The following is a 15,700-nucleotide window of genomic DNA, read 5'->3' as shown; positions in this document are numbered from 1 at the left end:
ATAGTCGGTTAAGGGGTGCTTCAGATGCTCATAGGAACTCTATGAGTGTCTGGAGCAGCGCAGAGCATTCACCGTGCCAGCCTGCGCTAAAAACCGCCGTCTCTATAAACCAGCAGTTTAGTGCCAAAGGCTGGACACAAGTGCAGCAAACAAACTGTACAACTTATAGAATTCTATAAGTTGCACATAACGTATCGGAACTCAAGCATAGTAACATACCTCTCCTTTTAGAAAACCACGATAGCTGTTTTTTGCGCAGGCCGGTGCGCTGCTCCCGACACTCATAGAGTTCCTAAGAGCGTCGGGAGCGGTGCTGAGCATTCGGCACACCGGCCTGTGCTAAAAAAAATGTGGTTTTGTAAAGGGAGGGATAGTAACTTGGAAGAGACTCTCACTTCAATCAGGTGCACAAATAAAAAATTTACGTCACCCAAATAAAAAATGACGCGTGAAAAAGAAACGTAACTAAGGCCCTCTTTTATTATGGTATGCTAACTGACTAGCGCGCGCTATACACTAACACGTGCATGTTAGTTTTTGGACCCGTTATCATTTAGCGTGCATTCATTTGATTAATGTGTGCTAATCAGTCAGCGCACCTTAGTAAAAGAGGGGGAAAGTTTAAGTTTCAAAATTTCAACCATTTTGTTTAAAGTTAAATCCTCTACTTAGTGGAGAGCTAAATGAATATAATCATATTATCTTTTATTGTTTTTAATTTAATAAACAGGAATTTGCATTTGTTTGACTATCAGGAGTAGGTAATTCCGGTCCCAACTTAAGAAAACCAGAATTTAAAAATCAAAATCATGAATTTCTCTACTAAACTACGGGTAACAATTTACATCTTTAAACGACGAATATTGCTGCTCAGATGTATAAAATATACATCTAAAGAGCATTATGGAAAAAATAGCACAAACCAGTCTTCATGACACATACATTCTTTGCAGGTAGGAAAATTTGTAAGAAATTATATCTTCAAAATCCGTGGAATCAAAAAAGGCACATGTGTGTCTTAAAAACAATGACCAGACCTCTAAAGTTTAGATTATTTAAAACCAAAAAGTAGAGTAAAATATTACAAACATTAAAAAAAAAAAAAAAGAAATACCTGATCTGGTTCTGGTGCTTATTGAAGATGTCCTGAATGTTTCGGGGAGAGATGATGCAGAATTGAGACTATTGGTTGTTCCACTAACAGGAAATGTAGCAAAAGGTCTGTAACTGCTTCCATCAGTAGACTGATTGACTGTGCCATAGGAGACAGGAACATGAATCTTGGTGGTGTTCCCTCTAGTGACAGGAGAAGTATTAATGCTAGTCTCTGTGCTGGTGCTAGTTATGACAAGGGAAGTTTTTATACTTGACTCTTTTGTGGTGACAGGTGTGCTGGTGCTGGTGACAGTTGGAGAAGTTTCAGTACTTGTCTCTGTGCTAGTGACAGTGGTACTAGAAGAGGTTTGAGTTGTAGGCTCTGTGCTGGTGACAATGGTACTAGGTGAGGTTTGAGTACTTGTCTCTGTGGTGGTGCTAGTTACACTTGGAGAAGTTTCTATACTTGTCTTTGTGCTAGTGACAGTGGTACTAGGGGAGGTTTGAGTACTTGTCCCTGAACTGGTGCTAGTTACACTTGGAGAAGTTTCAGTAATTTTCTCTGTGCTAGTGACAGTGGTACTAAGAGAGATTTGAGTTGTAGTTTCTGTGCTAGAGACAGTGGTACTAGGGGAGGATTGAGTTGTAGTCTCTCTGCTAGTGACAGTGGTACGAGGAGAGGTTTGAGTACTTGTCTCTCTGCTGGTGCTAGTGACAGTTGGAGAATTTTCAGTACTTGTCTCTGTGATAGTGACAGTGGTACTAGGAGAGGTTTGAGTTGTAGTTTCTGTGATGGTGACAGTGGTACTAGGGGAGGTTTGAGTTGTAGTCTCTGTGATGGTGACAATGGTACTAGGGGAGCTTTGAGTTGCAGTCTCTGTGCTTGTGACAGTGGTACTAGGGAAGGTTTGAGTACTTGTCCCTGAGCTGGTGCTAGTTACACTTGGAGAAGTTTCAGTAATTTTCTCTGTGCTAGTGACAGTGGTACTAGGAGAGGTTTGAGTTGTAGGCTCTGTGCTGGTGACAGTGGTACTAGAGGAGGTTTGAGTTGTAGTTTCTGAGCTAGTGACAGTGGTACTAGGGTAGGTGTGAGTTGTAGGTTCTGTGCTAGTGACAGTGGTACTAGGTGAGGTTTGAGTACTTTTCTCTGTGGTGGTGCTAGTTACACTTGGAGAAGTTTCAGTAATTGTCTCTGTGCTAGTGACAGTGGTACTAGGAGAGGTTTGGGTTGTAGTCTTTGTGCTAGTGACAGTGGTACTAGAAGAAGTTTGAGTTGTAGGCTCTGTGCTGGTGACAATGGTACTAGGTGAAGTTTGAGTACTTGTTTCTGCGCTGGTGCTAGTTACACTTGGAGAAGTTTCAGTATTTGTCTGTGTGCTAGTGACAGTGGTACTAGGGGAGGTTTGAGTTGTAAGCTCTGTGCTGGTGACAGTGGTACTAGGGGAGGTTTGAGTACTTGTCCCTGAGCTGGTGCTAGTTACACTTGGAGAAATTTCAGTACTTGTCTCTGTGCTAGTGACAGTGGTACTAGGAGAGCTTTGAGTTGTAGTTTCTGTGATGGTGACAGTGGTACTAGGGGAGGTTTGAGTTGTAGTTTCTGTGATAATGACAGTGGCACTAGAGTACGTTTGAGTTGTAGTTTCTGTGTTAGTGACAGTGGTACTAGGGGAGGTTTGAATTGTGGGCTCTGTGTTGGTTACAGTGGTACTAAGGGAGGTTTGAGTACTTGTCCCTGAGCTGGTGCTAGTTACACTTGGAATAGTTTTAGTACTTGTATCTGTGCTATTGACAGTGGAACTAGGGGAAGTTTGAATTGTAGTTTCTGTGATGGCGACAGTGGTACTAGGGGAGGATTGAGTACTTGTTTCTGCGCTGGTGCTAGTTACACTTGGAGAAGTTTCAGTACTTGTCTCTGTGCTAGTGACAGTTGTACTAGGGGAGGTTTGAGTTGTAGTCTCTGTGCTAGTGACAGTGGTACGAGGAGAGGTTTGAGTACTTGTCTCTCTGCTGGTGCTAGTGACAGTTGGAGAAATTTCAGTACTTGTTTCTGTGCTAGTGACAGTGGTACTAGGAGAGGTTTGAGTTGTAGTCTCTGTGATGGTGACAATGGTACTAGGGGAGCTTTGAGTTGCAGTTTCTGTGCTAGTGACAGTGGTACTAGGGGAGGTTTGAGTACTTGTCCCTGAGCTGGTGCTAGTAACACTTGGAGAAATTTCAGTACTTGTCTCTGTGCTAGTGACAGTGGTACTAGGAGAGGTTTGAGTTGTAGTTTCTGTGATGGTGAAAATGGTAATAGGGGAGCTTTGAGTTGCAGTTTCTGTGCTAGTGACAGAGGTACTATGAGAGGATTGGGTTGTAGTCTCTGTGCCAGTGACAGTGGTACTAGGGGAAATTTGAGTTGTAGTTTCTGTGATGGTGACAGTGGTACTAGGGGAGGTTTGAGTTGTAGGCTCTGTGCTGGTGACAATGGTACTAGGTGAGGTTTGAGTACTTGTCTCTGTGGTGGTGCTAGTTACACTTGGAGAAGTTTCAGTACTTGTCTCTGTGCTAGTAACAGTGGTACTAGGAGAGGTTTGGGTTGTAGTCTCTGTGCTAGTGACAGTGATACTAGGTGAGGTTTGAGTTGTAGTTTCCGTGATGGTGACAGTAGTACTAGGGGAGGTTTGAGTTGTAGTCTCTGTGATGGTGAGAATGGTACTAGGGGAGCTTTCATTTGCAGTCTCTGTGCTAGTGACAGTGGTACTAGGGGAGGTTTGAGTACTTGTCCCTGAGCTGGTGCTAGTTACACTTGGAGAAGTTTCAGTACTTGTCTCCGTGCTAGTGACAGTGGTACTAGGGAACATTTGAGTTGTAGGCTCTGTGCTGATGATAATGGTTCTACGGGTGATTTGAGTACTTGTCTCTGTGATGGTCCTAGTTATACTTGGAGAAGTTTCAGTAATTTTCTCTGTGCTAGTGACAGTGGTACTAGGAGAGGTTTGAGTTGTAGGCTCTGTGATGGTGACAATGGTACTAGGGGAGGTTTGAGTACTTGACCCTGAGCTGGTGCTAGTAACACTTGGAGAAATTTCAGTACTTGTCTCTGTGCTAGTGACAGTGGTACTAGGGGAGGTTTGAGTACTTGTCCCTGAGCTGGTGCTAGTTACACTTGGAGAAGTTTCAGTAATTTTCTCTGTGCTAGTGACAGTGGTACTAGGAGAGGTTTGAGTTGTAGTTTCTGTGATGGTGACAGTGGTACTAGGGGAGCTTTGAGTTGCAGTCTCTGTGCTAGTGACAGTGGTACTAGGGGAGGTTTGAGTTGTAGTTTCTGTGCTAGTGACAGTGGTACCAGGATAGGTGTGAGTTGTAGGTTCTGTGCTAGTGACAGTGGAACTAGGTGAGGTTTGAGTATTTATCTCTGTGCTGGTGCTAGTTACACTTGCAGAACTTTTAGTACTTGTCTCTGTGCTAGTGTCAGTGGTGCTAGGAGAGGTTTGGGTTGTAGTCTCTGTGCCAGTGACAGTGGTACTAGGAGAAATTTGAGTTGCAGTTTCTGTGACGGTGACAGTGGTACTAGTGGAGGTTTGAGTTGTAGGCTCTGTGCTGGTGACAATGGTACTAGCTGAGGTTTGAGTACTTGTCTCTGTGGTGGTGCTAGTTACACTTGGAGAAGTTTCAGTACTTGTCTGTGTGCTAGTGACAGTGGTACTAGGGGAGGTTTGAGTTGTAAGCTCTCTGCTGGTGACAGTGATACTAGGGGAGGTTTGAATACTTGTTTCTGAGCTGATGCTAGTTACACTTGCAGTAGTTTCAGTACTTGTCTCTCTCCTAGTGACAGTGGTAAAAGGGGATGTTTGAGTTCTAGTCTCTGTGCTAGTGACAAAGGTACTAGGGGAGGTTTGAGATGTAGGCTCTGTGCTGGTGACAGTAGTACGAAGAGAGGTTTGAGTACTTGTCTCTCTGCTGGTGCTAGTGACAGTTGGAGAAGTTTCAGTACTTGTCTCTGTGCTAGTGACAGTGGTACTAGGGGAGGTTTGAGTTGTAATCTCTGTGATGGTGACAATGGTACTAGGGAAGCTTTGAGTTGCAGTCTCTGTGCTAGTAACAGTGGTACTAGGTGAGGTTTGAGTACTTGTCTCTGTGGTGGTGCTAGTTACACTTGGAGAAGAATCAGTACTTGTCCCTGTGCTAGTGACAGTGGTACTAGAGGAGCTTTGAGTTGCAGTCTCTGTGCTAGTGACAGTGGTACTAGGGAACGTTTGAGTTGTAGGCTCTGGGCTGGTGACAATGGTACTAGGGGAGGTTTGATTACTTGTCTCTCTGGTGGTGCTAGTTACACTTGGAGATGTTTCAGTAATTTTCTCTGTGCTAGTGACAGTGGTAATAAGAGAGGTTTGAGTTGTAGTTTCTGTGCTAGTGACAGTGGTACTAGGGTAGGTGTGAGTTGTAGGTTCTGTGCTAGTGACAGTGGTACTAGGAGAGGTTTGGGTTGTAGTCTTTGTGCTAGTGACAGTGGTACTAGGGGAGTTTTGACTACTTGTCTCTGTGTTGGTGCTAGATACACTTGTAGAACTTTTAGTACTTGTCTCTGTGCTAGTAACAGTGGTACGAGGAGAGGTTTGGTTTGTAGTCTCTGTGCTAGTGACAGTGGTACTAGGGGAGGTTTGAGTACTTGTCTCAGTGGTGGTGCTAGTTACACTTGGAGAAGTTTCAGTACTTGTCTCTGTGCTAGTGACAGTGGTACTAGGGGAGGTTTGAGTTGTAGTTTCTGTGATGGTGACAGTAGTACTAGGGGAGGTTTGAGTTGTAGTCTCTGTGATGGTGAGAATGGTACTAGGGGAGCTTTCATTTGCACTCTCTGTGCTAGTGACAGTGGTACTAGGAGAGGTTTGAGTTGTCGGCTCTGTGCTGGTGACAGTGGTACTAGAGGAGGTTTGAGTTGAATTTTCTGTGCTAGTGACAAAGGTACTAGGGGAGGTTTGAGATGTAGGCTCTGTGCTGGTGACAGTGGTACGAGGAGAGATTTGAGAACTTGTCTCTCTGCTGGTGCTAGTGACAGTTGGAGAAGTTTCAGTACTTGTCTCTGTGATAGTGACAGTGGTACTAGGAGAGGTTTGAGTTGTAGTTTCTGTGTTGGTGACAGTGGTACTAGGGGAGGTTTGAGTTGTAGTCTCTGTGATGGTGACAATGGTACTAGGGGAACTTTGAGTTGCAGTCTCTGTGCTAGTGACAGTGGTACTAGGGGAGGTTTGAGTACTTGTCCCTGAGCTGGTGCTAGTTACACTTGGAGAATTTTCAGTAATTTTTTCTATGCTAGTGACAGTGGTTCTAGGAGAGGTTTGAGTTTTAGGCTCTGTGCTGGTGACAGTGGTACTAGAGGAGGTTTGAGTTGTATTTTCTGTGCTAGTGACAAAGGTACTAGGGGAGGTTTGAGATGTAGGCTCTGTGCTGGTGACAGTGGTACGAGGAGAGATTTGAGAACTTGTCTCTCTGCTGGTGCTAGTGACAGTTGGAGAAGTTTCAGTACTTGTCTCTGTGATAGTGACAGTGGTACTAGGAGAGGTTTGAGTTGTAGTTTCTATGTTTGTGACAGTGGTACTAGGGGAGGTTTGAGTTGTAGTCTCTGTGATGGTGACAATGGTACTAGGGGAGCTTTGAGTTGCAGTCTCTGTGCTAGTAACAGTGGTACTAGGGGAGGTTTGAGGATTTGTCCCTGAGATGGTGCTAGATACACTTGGAGAGCTTTTAGTACTTGTCTCTGTGCTAGTAACAGTGGTACGAGGAGAGGTTTGGGTTGTAGTCTCTGTGCTAGTGACAGTGGTGCTAGGGGAGGTTTGAGTACTTGTCTCAGTGGTGGTGCTAGTTATACTTGGAGAAGTTTCAGTACTTATCTCTGTGCTAGTGACAGTGGTACTAGGGGAGGTTTGAGTTGTAGTTTCTGTGATGGTGACAGTAGTACTAGGGGAGGTTTGAGTTGTAGTCTCTGTGATGGTGAGAATGGTACTAGGGGAGCTTTCATTTGCACTCTCTGTGCTAGTGACAGTGGTACGAGGAGAGGTTTGGGTTGTAGTCTCTGTGCTAGTGACAGTGGTACTAGGGGAGGTTTGAGTACTTGTCTCAGTGGTGGTGCTAGTTATACTTGGAGAAGTTTCAGTACTTATCTCTGTGCTAGTGACAGTGGTACTAGGGGAGGTTTGAGTTGTAGTTTCTGTGATGGTGACAGTAGTACTAGGGGAGGTTTGAGTTGTAGTCTCTGTGATGGTGAGAATGGTACTAGGGGAGCTTTCATTTGCACTCTCTGTGCTAGTGACAGTGGTACGAGGAGAGGTTTGGGTTGTAGTCTCTGTGCTAGTGACAGTGGTACTAGGGGAGGTTTGAGTACTTGTCTCAATGGTGGTGCTAGTTACACTTGGAGAAGTTTCAGTACTTGTCTCTGTGCTAGTGACTGTGGTACTAGAAGAGGTTTGAGTTGTAGGCTCTGTGGTGGTGACAATGGTACTAGGTGAGGTTTGAGTACTTGTCTCTGTGGTGGTGCTAGTTACACTTGGAGAAGTATCAGTACTTGTCTCTGTGGTACTAGGGGAAGTTTGAGTTATAGTTTCTGTCATGGTTACAGTGGAACTAGGTGAGGTTTGAGTTGTAGTTTCTGTGCTAGTGACAGTGGTATTAGGGGAGGTATGAGTTGTAGACTCTGTGATGGTGACAGTGGTACTAGGGAATGTTTGAAATCTTGTCTCTGTGCTGGTGCTAGTTAGACTTGGAGTAGTTTCAGTACTTGTCTCTGTGGTGGTGACTGTGGTACTAGTGGAGGTTTCAGATGTAGGTTCTGTGATGGTGACAGTGGTACTTGGGGAGGTTTGAGTACTTGTCTCTGTGCTGGTGCTAGTTACACTTGGAGTAGTTTCAGTACTTGTCTCTGTGGTAATGACAATGGTACTGGGGGAGGTATGAGTTGTAGTTTCTGTGATGGTGACAGTGGTACTAGGGGAGGTTTGAGTTGTAGTTTCTGTGCTAGTGACAGTGGTACTAGGGGAGGTGTGAATTGTAGGCTCTGTGCTAATGACAGTTGTACTAGGGGAGGTTTGAGTACTTGTCTCTGTGCTTGTTCTAGTGACACTTGGAGAAGTTTTAGTACTTGTCTGTGTGCTAGTGACAGTGGTACTAGGGGAGGTTTGAGTACTTCTGTCTGTGCTAGTTACACTTTTAGTAGTTTCAGTACTTGTCTCTATGCTAGTGACAGTGGTACTAGGAGAGGTTTGAGTTGTAGGCTCTGTGCTTGTGACAGTGGTACTAGAGGAGGTTTGAGTTATAGTTTCTGTGCTAGTGACAGTGGTACTAGGGTAGGTGTGAGTTGTAGGTTCTGTGCTAGTGACAGAGGTACTAGAGGAGGTTTGAGTACTTGTCCCTGAGCTGGTACTAGTTACACTTGGAGAAATTTCAGTACTTGTCTCTGTGCTAGTGGCAGTGGTACTAGGAGAGGTTTGAGTTGTAGTTTCTGTGATGGTGACAGTGGTACTAGGGGAGGTTTGAGTTGTAGTCTCTGTGATGGTGACAATTGTACTAGGGGAGCTTTGAGTTGCAGTCTCTGTGCTAGTGACAGTGGTACTAGGAGAGGTTTGAGTTGTAGTCTCTGTGCTAGTGACAATGGTACTAGGGGAGGATTGAGTACTTGTCTCTGTACTGGTGCTAGTTACACTTGGAAAAGTTTCAGTACTTGTTTCTGTGCTAGTGACAGTGGTACTAGGGGAAATTTGAGTTGTAGTTTCTGTGATGGTGATAGTTGAACTAGGGGAGGTTTGAGTTGTAGTTTCTGTGCTAGTGACAGTGGTACTAGGGGAGGTGTGAGTTTTAGTCTCTGTGCTAGTGACAGTGGTACTAGGGGAGGTTTGAGTTGTAGGCTCTGTGCTGGTGACAGTGGTACTAGGGGAGGTTTGCATTGTAGGCTCTGTTTTAGTGACAGTTGTACTAGTGGAAGTTTGAGTACTTATCTCTGTGCTTGTGCTAGTGACACTTGGAGAACTTTCAGTACTTGTCTCTGTGCTAGTGACAGTGGTAATAGGAGAGGTTTGAGTTGTAGCCTCTGTGCTAGTGACAATGGTACTAGGGGAGGTTTGAGTACTTGTCTCTGTGCTGGTGCTAGTTACAATTGGAGAAGTATCAGTACTTGTCTCTGTAGTAGTGACAGTGGTACTAGGGGAAGTGTGAGTTGTAGTTTCTGTCATGGTTACAGTGGAACTAGGTGAGGTTTGAGTTGTAGTTTCTGTGCTAGTGACAGTGGTATTAGGGGAGGTATGAGTTGTGGACTCTATGCTGCTGACAGTGGTACTAGGGGAGGTTTGAGTTGTAGTCTCTGTGATGGTGACAGTGGTACTAGGGAATGTTTGAGTACTTGTCTCTGTGCTGGTGCTAGTTAGACTTGGAGTAGTTTCAGTACTTGTCTCTGTGGTGGTGACAGTGGTACTAGTGGAGGTTTGAGTTGTAGGCTCTGTGCTGGTGACAATGGTACTAGGTGAGGTTTGTGTACTTCTCTCTGTGGTGGTGCTAGTTACACTTGGAGAAGTTTCAGTACTTGTCTCTGTGCTAGTGACAGTGGTACGAGGAGAGGTTTGGGTTGTAGTCTTTGTGCTAGTGACAGTGGTACTAGGGGAGGTTTGAGTACTTGTCTCTGTGCTGGTGCTAGTTACACTTGGAGAACTTTTAGTACTTGTCTCTGTGCTAGTGACAGTGGTACGAGGAGAGGTTTGGGTTGTAGTCTCTGTGCTAGTGACAGAGGTACTAGGGGAGGTTTGAGTACTTGTCCCTGAGCTGGTGCTAGTTACACTTGGAGAAATTTCAGTACTTGTCTCTGTGCTAGTGGCAGTGGTACTAGGAGAGGTTTGAGTTGTAGTTTCTGTGATGGTGACAGTGGTACTAGGGGAGGTTTGAGTTGTAGTCTCTGTGATGGTGACAATTGTACTAGGGGAGCTTTGAGTTGCAGTCTCTGTGCTAGTGACAGTGGTACTAGGAGAGGTTTGAGTTGTAGTCTCTGTGCTAGTGACAATGGTACTAGGGGAGGATTGAGTACTTGTCTCTGTACTGGTGCTAGTTACACTTGGAAAAGTTTCAGTACTTGTTTCTGTGCTAGTGACAGTGGTACTAGGGGAAATTTGAGTTGTAGTTTCTGTGCTAGTGACAGTGGTACTAGGGCAGGTGTGAGTTTTAGTGTCTGTGCTAGTGACAGTGGTACTAGGGGAGGTTTGAGTTGTAGGCTCTGTGCTGGTGACAGTGGTACTAGGGGAGGTTTGCATTGTAGGCTCTGTTTTAGTGACAGTTGTACTAGTGGAAGTTTGAGTACTTATCTCTGTGCTTGTGCTAGTGACACTTGGAGAACTTTCAGTACTTGTCTCTGTGCTAGTGACAGTGGTAATAGGAGAGGTTTGAGTTGTAGCCTCTGTGCTAGTGACAATGGTACTAGGGGAGGTTTGAGTACCTGTCTCTGTGCTGGTGCTAGTTACAATTGGAGAAGTATCAGTACTTGTCTCTGTAGTAGTGACAGTGGTACTAGGGGAAGTGTGAGTTGTAGTTTCTGTCATGGTTACAGTGGAACTAGGTGAGGTTTGAGTTGTAGTTTCTGTGCTAGTGACAGTGGTATTAGGGGAGGTATGAGTTGTAGACTCTATGCTGCTGACAGTGGTACTAGGGGAGGTTTGAGTTGTAGTCTCTGTGATGGTGACAGTGGTACTAGGGAATGTTTGAGTACTTGTCTCTGTGCTGGTGCTAGTTAGACTTGGAGTAGTTTCAGTACTTGTCTCTGTGGTGGTGACAGTGGTACTAGTGGAGGTTTGAGTTGTAGGTTCTGTGATGGTGACAGTGGTACTAGGGGAGGTTTGAGTACTTGTCTCTGTGCTGGTGCTAGTTACACTTGGAGTAGTTTCTGTACTTTTCTCTGTGCTAGTGACAATACTACTAGGGGAAATTTGAGTTGTAGTTTTTGTGATGGTGACAGTGGTACTAGGGGAGCTTTGATTACTTGTCCCTGAACTGGTGCTAGTTACACTTGGAGTAGTTTCTGTACTTCTCTCTGTGCTAGTGACAATACTACTAGGGGAAGTTTGAGTTGTAGTTTCTGTGATGATGACAGTGGTACTAGAGGAGGTTTGAGTTGTAATTTCTGTGCTAGTGACAGTGGTATTAGGGGAGGTATGAATTGTAGGCTCTGTGCTAGTGACAGTGGTACTAGGGGAGGTGTGAATTGTAGGCTCTGTGGTAATGACAGTTGTACTAGGGGAGGTTTGAGAACTTGTCTCTGTGCTTGTGCTAGTGACACTTGGTGAAGTTTCAGTACTTGTCTGTGTGCTAGTGACAGTGGTACTAGGGGAGGTTTGAGTACTTGTGTCTGTGCTAGTTACACTTTTAGTAGTTTCAGTACTTGTCTCTGTGCTAGTGACAGTGGTAATAGGAAAGGTTTGAGTTGTAGCCTCTGTGCTAGTGACAATGGTACTAGGGGAGGTTTGAGTACTTGTCTCTGTGCTGGTGCTAGTTACAATTGGAGAAGTATCAGTACTTGTCTCTGTAGTAGTGACAGTGGTACTAGGGGAAGTGTGAGTTGTAGTTTCTGTCATGGTTACAGTGGAACTAGGTGAGGTTTGAGTTTTAGTTTCTGTGCTAGTGACAGTGGTATTAGGGGAGGTATGAGTTGTAGACTCTATGCTGCTGACAGTGGTACTAGGGGAGGTTTGAGTTGTAGTCTCTGTGATGGTGACAGTGGTACTAGGGAATGTTTGAGTACTTGTCTCTGTGCTGGTGCTAGTTAGACTTGGAGTAGTTTCAGTACTTGTCTCTGTGGTGGTGACAGTGGTACTAGTGGAGGTTTGAGTTGTAGGTTCTGTGATGGTGACAGTGGTACTAGGGGAGGTTTGAGTACTTGTCTCTGTGCTGGTGCTAGTTACACTTGGAGTAGTTTCTGTATTTCTCTCTGTGCTAGTGACAATACTACTAGGGGAAATTTGAGTTGTAGTTTTTGTGATGGTGACAGTGGTACTAGGGGAGCTTTGATTACTTGTCCCTGAACTGGTGCTAGTTACACTTGGAGTAGTTTCTGTACTTCTCTCTGTGCTAGTGACAATACTACTAGGGGAAGTTTGAGTTGTAGTTTCTGTAATGATGACAGTGGTACTAGAGGAGGTTTGAGTTGTAGATTCTGTGCTAGTGACAGTGGTACTAGGGGAGGTATGAATTGTAGGCTCTGTGCTAGTGACAGTGGTACTAGGGGAGGTGTGAATTGTAGGCTCTGTGGTAATGACAGTTGTACTAGGGGAGGTTTGAGAACTTGTCTCTGTGCTTGTTCTAGTGACACTTGGTGAAGTTTCAGTACTTGTCTGTGTGCTAGTGACAGTGGTACTAGGGGAGGTTTGAGTACTTGTGTCTGTGCTAGTTACACTTTTAGTAGTTTCAGTACTTGTCTCTGTGCTAGTGACAGTGGTACTAGGGGAGGTTTGAGTACTTGTGTCTGTGCTAGTTACACTTGGAGAAGTTTCAGTAATTTTCTCTGTGCTAGTGACAGTGGTACTAAGAGAGGTTTGAGTTGTAGTTTCTGTGCTAGTGACAGTGGTACTAGGGGAGGTGTGAGTTGTAGGTTCTGTGCTAGTGACAGTGGTACTAGAAGAGGTTTGAGTTGTAGGCTCTGTGCTGGTGACAATGGTACTAAGTGAGGTTTGTGTACTTGTCTCTGTGGTGGTGCTAGTTACACTTGGAGAAGTTTCAGTACTTGTCTCTGTGCTAGTGACAGTGGTACGAGGAGAGGTTTGGGTTGTAGTCTTTGTGCTAGTGACAGTGGTACTAGGGGAGGTTTGAGTACTTGTCTCTGTGCTGGTGCTAGTTACACTTGGAGAACTTTTAGTACTTGTCTCTGTGCTAGTGACAGTGGTACGAGGAGAGGTTTGGGTTGTAGTCTCTGTGCTAATGACAGTGGTACTAGGGGAGGTTTGAGTACTTGTCCCTGAGCTGGTGCTAGTTACACTTGGCGAAATTTCAGTACTTGTCTCTGTGCTAGTGGCAGTGGTACTAGGAGAGGTTTGAGTTGTAGTTTCTGTGATGGTGACAGTGGTACTAGGGGAGGTATGAGTTGTAGTCTCTGTGATGGTGACAATTGTACTAGGGGAGCTTTGAGTTGCAGTCTCTGTGCTAGTGACAGTGGTACTAGGAGAGGTTTGAGTTGTAGTCTCTGTGCTAGTGACAATGGTACTAGGGGAGGATTGAGTACTTGTCTCTGTACTGGTGCTAGTTACACTTGGAAAAGTTTCAGTACTTGTTTCTGTGCTAGTGACAGTGGTACTAGGGGAAATTTGAGTTGTAGTTTCTGTGATGGTGATAGTGGAACTAGGGGAGGTTTGAGTTGTAGTTTCTGTGCTAGTGACAGTGGTACTAGGGGAGGTGTGAGTTTTAGTCTCTGTGCTAGTGACAGTGGTACTAGGGGAGGTTTGAGTTGTAGGCTCTGTGCTGGTGACAGTGGTACTAGGGGAGGTTTGCATTGTAGGCTCTGTTTTAGTGACAGTGGTACTAGTGGAAGTTTGAGTACTTATCTCTGTGCTTGTGCTAGTGACACTTGGAGAACTTTCAGTACTTGTCTCTGTGCTAGTGACAGTGGTAATAGGAGAGGTTTGAGTTGTAGCCTCTGTGCTAGTGACAATGGTACTAGGGAAGGTTTGAGTACTTGTCTCTGTGCTGGTGCTAGTTACAATTGGAGAAGTATCAGTACTTGTCTCTGTAGTAGTGACAGTGGTACTAGGGGAAGTGTGAGTTGTAGTTTCTGTCATGGTTACAGTGGAACTAGGTGAGGTTTGAGTTGTAGTTTCTGTGCTAGTGACAGTGGTATTAGGGGAGGTATGAGTTGTAGACTCTATGCTGCTGACAGTGGTACTAGGGGAGGTTTGAGTTGTATTCTCTGTGATGGTGACAGTGGTACTAGGGAATGTTTGAGTACTTGTCTCTATGCTGGTGCTAGTTAGACTTGGAGTAGTTTCAGTACTTGTCTCTGTGGTGGTGACAGTGGTACTAGTGGAGGTTTGAGTTGTAGGTTCTGTGATGGTGACAGTGGTACTATGGGAGGTTTGAGTACTTGTCTCTGTGCTGGTGCTAGTTACACTTGGAGTAGTTTCTGTACTTCTCTCTGTGCTAGTGACAATACTACTAGGGGAAGTTTGAGTTGTAGTTTCTGTGATGGTGACAGTGGTACTAGGGGAGCTTTGATTACTTGTCCCTGAACTGGTGCTAGTTACACTTGGAGTAGTTTCTGTACTTCTCTCTGTGCTTGTGACAATACTACTAGGGGAAGTTTGAGTTGTAGTTTCTGTGATGATGACAGTGGTACTAGAGGAGGTTTGAGTTGTAGTTTCTGTGCTAGTGACAATGGTACTAGGGGAGGTATGAATTGTAGGCTCTGTGCTAGTGACAGTGGTACTAGGGGAGGTGTGAATTGTAGGCTCTGTGGTAATGACAGTTGTACTAGGGGAGGTTTGAGTACTTGTCTCTGTGCTTGTGCTAGTGACACTTGGTGAAGTTTCAGTACTTGTCTGTGTGCTAGTGACAGTGGTACTAAGGGAGGTTTGAGTACTTGTGTCTGTGCTAGTTACACTTTTAGTAGTTTCAGTACTTGTCTCTGTGCTAGTGACAGTGGTACTAGGGGAGATTTGAGTACTTGTGTCTGTGCTAGTTACACTTGGAGAAGTTTCAGTACTTGTCTCTGTGCTAGTGACAGTGGTACTAGGGGAGGTTTGAGTACTTGTCCCCAAACTGGTGCTAGTTACACTTGGAGAAGTTTTAGTACTTGTCTCTGTGCTAGTGACAGTGGTACTAGGGGAGGTGTGAGTTGTAGGCTCTGTGCTGGTGACAGTAGTACTAGGGGTGTTATGAGTCATGGTCTCTAGGCTAGTGATGGTTGTGGTAGGGAAAGTTTCAGAAGTTCTCTCTGTGGTGGTTATAGTTGTGATAGTGGAGTTGTGGGTGCTGATGCTAGTTGTGTTAAGTGAGGTATAAGTGCTGGTTTTTGTACTGTTTACCGTTGTGGTTGGGTACGTTTTAGTAGTGGTCTCGGTGGTGGCGATAGTTGTTCTAGGATAGGTGGGGGTACTGGCCACAGTGCTTGTGTCATTTGTGGTAGAGGAAATTTTACTTCTGATCCCTTTGCTTATTACAGTTTTGGTAGGCGAAATGTAAGTGCTGTGGTCTGTTTTGCCAGGGGAAGTTTGAATGCTGGACTCTTTCGTGATATTGCCAAAGTTTGTTTTGTATCTTTGTGAGTTGTTACTTTCAAGCTCAGAAATTTCATTTAGATTCAGTATGTTTCTATAGTTGTTTCCATTTAAATCTCTCATTTCTCTCTGTACCTTGTCTTCTTTTTTCTCTGTCTCACTGATATTTTGTGGTACTTGTTGTTTTCTATAAATTTGTTCATTTTCTCTCCCTGCTTCTCTCAGTTGAACCAGGTATTCAGTGCTGTGGTGCCTTTTTGAGGTGTCCTGTGTAAAGGTTGTTTCTTTTCTCCACGTTGTAGTCTCCTCTCTTTCTGGATTTCTCTCATTATTGTCTCTTCCTGTGGAAGACATCAAGTTTAGACTTTTTTTTTTTTCTTTCTCGAATGTGGGAGACA

The 15,700-nt window shown here is 44.7% G+C and overlaps 1 protein-coding gene across 3 annotated transcripts in view; it reads right to left on the bottom strand.

Annotated features, from left to right (window-relative positions):
• LOC117350154 (serine-rich adhesin for platelets-like) overlaps positions 1–15,431 on the bottom strand; it is a 90,413-nt gene extending 74,982 nt beyond the window's left edge. The window contains exons 1-2 of one of the 3 annotated variants that reach the window (XM_033924209.1): positions 3,145–15,431; positions 1,115–1,749 (exon numbers count right to left, since the gene is read on the bottom strand). In XM_033924209.1, coding sequence (XP_033780100.1) covers positions 1,115–1,749; positions 3,145–15,425 — 12,916 coding nt within the window. In that variant the 5' untranslated portion in view covers positions 15,426–15,431. Of the gene's footprint in view, positions 1–1,114 lie in introns of all 3 variants that reach the window. The other 2 variants (XM_033924208.1, XM_033924207.1) reach the window with 2 other exon arrangements.
• Positions 15,432–15,700: the final 269 nt, after the last annotated feature.

The sequence above is a fragment of the Geotrypetes seraphini genome, chromosome 16, assembly GCF_902459505.1.
Source record: "Geotrypetes seraphini chromosome 16, aGeoSer1.1, whole genome shotgun sequence".
In the NCBI taxonomy this organism is placed as follows: domain Eukaryota; kingdom Metazoa; phylum Chordata; class Amphibia; order Gymnophiona; family Dermophiidae; genus Geotrypetes; species Geotrypetes seraphini.
Note: the sequence above shows the minus strand (reverse complement) of the source record. Positions and strands in the feature narration are given on the sequence as shown.